A 6,531-nucleotide genomic window follows, 5' to 3' on the forward strand; every position below is an offset into this window, starting at 1 on the left:
TTTTGTTGTTGTTGTTGTTGTTTTGCAGAACTGAGGATTGAAGCCAGGGGCATTCTACCTCTGAGCACACCCCAGCCCTATTTTATTCTTTATTTGTGTAACAGAGCCTCGCTAAGTAGCTGAGGCTGGCCACGAACCTACTGTTCTCCTGTCTCAGCCTCCCAAGTTCAGGGATTACAAGCATGTGCCACCATGCCCAGCTATGTTTTTTTTTAATATAGATAAAATAGAGCTGGAGCCAGGCATGATGGTGCACACCTGTGATGCCAGTATATAGAAGGCTGAGACGGCAGGTTTACAGGTTCAATACCAGCCTCAGCAAATTAGCAAGACCATTTCAAAATAAAAAATAAAATAAAACAGAGTCGTGTGTGGTGGCACACACTTGTAATTCCAACATTCGGGAGGCTGAGACAAGAGGATCGTGGTTCATGGACAGCCTCAGCTACTTAGCGAGGCCCTCGGCAACTAAGTGAGACCCTGTTTCAAAAATAAAGTATAAAAGAAAAAAAAATAGGACTGAGGGTATAGCTCGGAGGCCGAATGCCCCTGGATTCCATCCCCAGAACCACAATAAAATGAAATGAAATAAATTAAAATAAAATAAAATAAAATGGGCTGGGGGTGTAGCTCAGAGAGAATGCCTCCGAGTTTGATCCCTAGCATCACACACACAAAAAAGAGCTGGGCTTGGTGGTGCATGTCAGTGATCCTAATACTTGGGAGGCTGAGGCAGGAGGATCGCAGGTTCAAGGACAGCCTCAGCAACATAGGGAGCCTCTTAACAACCTTGAGTTCAATCCCAAGTATCCATGCCCCTCAAAAAAATAGTGTAATTTTTTTTCTCTTAACAAAAATATTTGATTACATCCTCTCTTTAATGAATAGTTTAAAAAGTTAACTTTGGAACAGGCACGGAGATACATGCCTATAATCCTAATACTTAGGAGGTTGAGACAGGAAGATCGAAGGTTTGAGGCCAGCCTCAGCAACCTAGCAAGACTGTTTCAAAGTAAAAATTTTTGGAATAGCCAGGTGTGCTGGTATACACTTGTAATACCAGTACTTGGGAGATGGAGGCAAAAAGATCATGGCCAGCCTCAGCAACTTAGTGAGACCCTGTTTTAAAATAAAGAATAAAAAAATAAAAAATAGGGTTAGCTTGGAGGTAGAATGCCCCTGGATTCAATCCTCAGTTATTACAAAAAATAAATATATAAATAAAAATTAAAATTTTTTGTAAAAGGGACTTGGGGAATAGCTTTAAGATAGAGTGGCCCTGGGTTCAATCCCCAGTACCAAAATAAAAAGTTTAAAAAAAAATCACTTCGCAGGCTCCTCCCAGTTCTTCACTTCTGAGCAAGCTCCCGTCACACGCATTTCCTAACCTGAGAGCCATGCTGATCGCTGCCGTTGTTCACCATGGACACAGTGCCTTTCTTCTTGTGCTTAATTCTTGGCACTTTTTCTGCTTCAAAAAAGCTTGCTTGATCACCATACAGCTGACTGAAAACACAATAAGATTATAAAAGATAAGTACTCTCAAGACAAAATGCAGAAGTAGTATAATATATGGCATCACCAACTATCCTTTCCCCCTCGAGCCCACCCTGCTCCCTCCCTGTTCCTATACATGATATTGAGATTCACATCGATAATTTTGTATATTTACATAGAGTCCATTGAAATTCAATTCCTTCATCAAATCTATTTCTCTCTCTCTGTGTGTGTGTGTGTGTGTGTGTGTGTGTGTGTGACTGAGGATTAAACCAGGGACAATATCCCTAGCCTTATTTTTTAATTTTTATTTTGAAACAGGGTCTCACTAAGTTGATGAGTATTATTACTTGCCTAGAACCTGCAATTCTCCTGTCTTAGCCTCCCAAGTGCTGGGACTACAGGCATGCACCACCATGCCTAGCCCAACTTATTCTTTACAGAAATAACACTATGAATCAAAATATTCCTCTTTTGGCTATAGACATTTAGGAAACTTAGAAAAGTTCCCTACATTTGAACCATATAGTAAAATGAAGATTGAAACAATTATTTTTTTCCTGACTTAATAGTAACAGAACTTACCCAAAAATAGATTCTCCTCCCCGGCCAGTCCCTGTAGGATCACCAGTTTGTATAATAAAATCCCTCTATAAAATAAGAATTCTTTGTTAGTTTCAGAGTTTTCTAGATGGTTCCAGTAATAAAGAACATGACTAATATCCACAAACTCACCTGGACATTGTGAATAAGGCAATAATTGTAGTATTTTATTTTGCACAACTTCAGGAAATTCAAGCAGGCTGAGAGAAAGTAAATAAATACTTATTAGAATAATCCACAGATTTAATTTTATTTCGATTATTATTATTATTATTATTTGGTGGTACTGGGGGTGGAACCCAGAGGCTTTCTACCTCCGGGCTATACTCCCAGACCTATTTTATATTTTATTTGGAAACAGGGTCTCACTAAGTTGCTGAGAGCCTCACTAAGTAGCTAGGGCTGGCTCCGAACCTGTGCGTTCCTCCTGTCTCAGCCTCCCAAGCGCGGGGATTACAAGCATGCGCCACCACGCCCGGCTTCAGATTTAGTTTTCAACAAGTCAAATCACAGTATAATTTAATCTCTAGGTTACTATAAAAAAACACAAATAAATAGCCAAACATCCAAGGTCATGAAAAAGGGCAATAAGCCTTTAAAAAGGCAACATATTTTAAGTTATCTTTTTTCTGGCTTTTTGGGCACCTGAGATAATGCAGGAAATTGACACTTAGCTGGGATAAGCAATCATTTATTGTTGGATTGGTTTTATTAAAAGAACAACGAAAGAGGACAATATGATGGGAAAGGATCTAACAAAATATGTGAAAACAGGTATAGATCATATAAATTAGAGAAAATCAAACATCCAGGAACAATTTTTTTTTGCACTGGTTAAATGATACTTCACAAAAATCCATACACTTAAAATAACACAAGCTTTCTCAAAGAAATTATCCAACTCACTTATCCAACAAACATTTATTGTGCACCTTCTAGATACCATCACAGACACCCTTAAACTGTGGTACCTGCTCTCAACAAATTCATAGTGTAGTCGTGGAAAGACAGATTAACAAGTTCTTAAGGCACTAATTAGAAACCAGACAGACAGACATACAGGCAGTCCTGACCTTCATAGAGCTTCCATTAAACTAGGGTCCTTACAAGTGAACACAAATAGTTACAAGGCGAGGCATACCTAATAATACCCCTGTGTCACTTAAATAGTAAAATGGTCCAAGATGGGCGTTGTGGCACATGCTTGTAATCCCAGCATTTGGGAGGCTGAGACAGGAGGATGGCAGTTTGTGGATAGCCTCAGCTACTTAATGAGGCCCTTTGCAACTCAGTGCGACCCTGTTTCAAAATAATTAAAAATAGGGCTGGGGTGTCGCTCAGAGGTAGAATGCCCCTGAGTTCCATCCTGGTACTGAAAAAAATAAAATAAAATAAAAAATAAAATAGCCGGGCATGGTGGCAGCATGCCTGAATCCCCGAGCTTGGGAGGCTGAGGCTGAGACAAGAGGATCGCAGAAGCCAGCCTCAGCTACTTAGTGAGGCTCTCAGCAACTTAGTGAGACCTTGTTTCCAAATGAAGTATAGAATAGGTCTGGGAGTATAGCCCGGAGGTAGAAAAGCCCCTGGATTCCACCCCCAGTACCACCAAGTAAATAAATATAATAGATAGATAGGAAAGTGGAGCAGGGGCAACAGTAAGGGAATGGCAAAGACTGTTGAGGAGTGAGAAGTGTTCTGGGGGTCAGAAGGGGGCAGCCAAGAGTGGGAGGAGAGTAGTGTAGCAGGAGACACGCATGGTACAGTATCAGAGCGTGTTTCATGTTCAGTGGTACGCCTTGCATTCTATTAGGGCTGGACCCTGATGGCAACCAATCTCTCCAGATCTCCAGCTACATCCAACACTGATACATTCTCCACACAGTTGCCTTTGATTACGGTATGGCACACCAGCCATTCAGGGCTTGACCTACCAGACTCCATGCCCGCCATTCCCATCACATACTTCTCCTTCCAGCCACACCAAACCACTTGCGTTCCTTGAAAACTCCAAGCAAACGGCGAAGAAAACCTTCATTTTCCCCTAGTCCTTGAAAGAGTCGGATCAAATGCTCTATCTAGTCTTTGCTTCGCTTCTCCCCACCCGCACCAGGGAAGAACTCCTGCCTCCTCTGGTTTCCATGGCAACTGACATGTGCTTCTACTACCACACTTACAAAGTTAAAGCCAGCTCCCGCCTCGCTCTCTCGGGATTGGAAAATCAAACCCTAAAAGGCATTCGGCTCCTCTAGGGCTCAGCCGACGTCTTGCAGGCTCCGTGCACGCCTCCCGGCACCCCGTTCCTCCATCCGGGCGGGACCCGATGCCCACGCCCGCTGCTCCAAAGCAGCCTACCTGTTTCCATCCAGACTTTACCGATTACACAACACGCAGTATTTGTTGCGTTCCTCTTGAGTAAAGCCATCAGATACCACTGTCACTGCCTATGCTGCCCCCATCACCCACCCAAGCACCCCAGAGGCAAGGAAGGACCGCCGCGCCCCCCACCCAACTGGCCAACACGAGACGGGAGAGGAGGGCTGCCGAGGCGCAGACCAATTCTCCTAACAAAAACTTTTCTAACCAAGGCCCGCTAATCAAAGTCCGATGGCGGACACCCGAAGCCGGGGCCGCTCGCCCCCGGGGAGCGCGAAGGGGACGCGGGGCTGGGGAACTGGCACGGGCCTCACCGCGCGGCCGCTCCTCCGTGTACAAGTCGATGACGACGTCGCCCAGAGTGGTCTCCAGCAGGACCGCCATGGCGTCGGCTCCTGCCAGGCGACGAGCCCCGGGGGTGACAGGCGCGGCCCGTCGTCGCCTACGCCACGCGGCGCGACGCGCGTTGCGTCATCCGCCAGCGCCGCCGCCCCTTCCGGGATTCTACTTCCGGCCGGCTCGGCCAGGACGTGGCCGCCGGGCTTCAACTGGCGCTCCTGTTGGTCCTTCTCCCCGCGCGGCGCTTTTGAAAATCCTGGTCGGGCCTCGGTGACTTGCGCGGAAGCCTGTGGCTCCCGAGGGCCACGGTGTGGGATTTGGGTGCCGTTTTTGTGCCCGTCTCCAGAACGGCGCGGCATTCCCAGTGGCCTGCTCTGCTCTCCGCCAGGGGGCGCTCGCGGAGCGGGCTGCCCGGACCGTCTTTTGGGGAAGAGTCCTACGATTTCCTAATCCGTCTCTTCTCGCAGCTCTCAGTCAGAGGCGTCAGATTCGAAACTCACAATTTGCCTCTCGCAAAGGCGATTCACGAGGAGTTTTTGTTCGTTTTGCTGCTTTTACTAACCCGAGCCACTGCGGGGTCTAGTTATTAGCAGCACTCGGAGAGTCCTTTGTGTGACCAGCTAAAAAACAATAGGCTTCACCCCTAAATTTCTGCTGGTTAATATTAATACTCTAACTTTGAAGACTCAGAAAATGAGTCTTGGTTTCTCTTGGGAGTTTTCGAGCCCAACATGTTTACCTCCCCCTGGCCTGGAGAACTGGATAGCTCTCTCTGCCATTGGAGTCATACTTAAGCAAATCTTGACAGCATGAGCATAGCCCCAGAGGCAAAGGAAGAAAAAGGTAGAATGAAAGTTAGTGAGTTGTTTTGAAACAGTTATCCTTGGCTGGAAGGACCAATAACAAGGGGGGAACTGGTCCAAGGTAGGCTTTCTGGCAGAGGTATTCTTTGTGTAAAGCTGTGCAAGGTTAAGTTTTTCGGAAAGTCTCAAGTTTTAAATTAAAGGCATCTGTTCCTGAGAGTCCTTTCTCTGGTCTCCCAATTTTATTTTGTTAAGGTTTAGCATGACACTATTTTGATTCTGGCAACTTCCACACATATAACCAACCTCCAGTAACTTCAGATCTGACAGATAAGCCACCAAAGTTTCTATAATACTTTATAGGCCGTACATGATCCTTTCCTACCCCATTTCTTTTTTTTTTTTTTTTTTTTTTTTTTGGTACTGGGGATTGAACCCGGGGTATTCTGCCTCTGAGCCACACCTTCAGCCCCTTTTATTATTTTTATTTTGAAACGGGGTCTTGATAAGTTGCTAAGGCCAGCCTGCAATCCTCCTGTCTGAGCCTCCTAAGTAGTGGGATTACAGGTGTGCACAACCTCATCTGGCATTCCACTCCATTTTTTCTGTCTTCTTTCCTATTCCCCTGAACTGACATTAGCTGAGCTGCTGGCATACTGCTGCCCAGGGGACTTTTTCCTTGCTGTCTCCTTGAGCTTGGGTCGTCTTTCTTCATTTATTTACGTGGCTCTTCTTTCTTCCAGTGCTTTACTTGTGTGCCACCCTCTCAATAACGACTTCTGCTGGGAGTGGTGGTGCATGCCTTAGCCCCTCCTCCAGCATCTGTCTTGCTCCTCAGCCCCTCCTCTCGCGCTCCCGCTCCGCCCCCAGCCCCTCCCCTCTGGTGCCCGCCCCAGCCCCTTCCCTCGCGCTCACG

General features: G+C 45.9%; 1 protein-coding gene across 1 annotated transcript in view; it reads right to left on the minus strand.

The window, feature by feature from the left end:
- Nucleotides 1-4,857, minus strand: part of PPIL4 (peptidylprolyl isomerase like 4) — a gene marked incomplete at both ends in the record, with an annotated part of 30,555 nt that extends 25,698 nt beyond the window's left edge. The window contains 4 exons of the mRNA XM_080700309.1: nt 1,389-1,506; nt 2,083-2,147; nt 2,233-2,300; nt 4,788-4,857. Of these exons, the coding sequence (XP_080556435.1) occupies nt 1,389-1,506; nt 2,083-2,147; nt 2,233-2,300; nt 4,788-4,857 (321 nt within the window). The remainder of the gene's footprint in view (nt 1-1,388; nt 1,507-2,082; nt 2,148-2,232; nt 2,301-4,787) is intronic.
- Between the last annotated feature and the right edge of the window lie 1,674 nt (nt 4,858-6,531).

This window comes from Muscardinus avellanarius, assembly GCF_963383645.1.
Source record: "Muscardinus avellanarius genome assembly, chromosome: 8".
Taxonomy (NCBI): Eukaryota; Metazoa; Chordata; class Mammalia; order Rodentia; family Gliridae; genus Muscardinus; species Muscardinus avellanarius.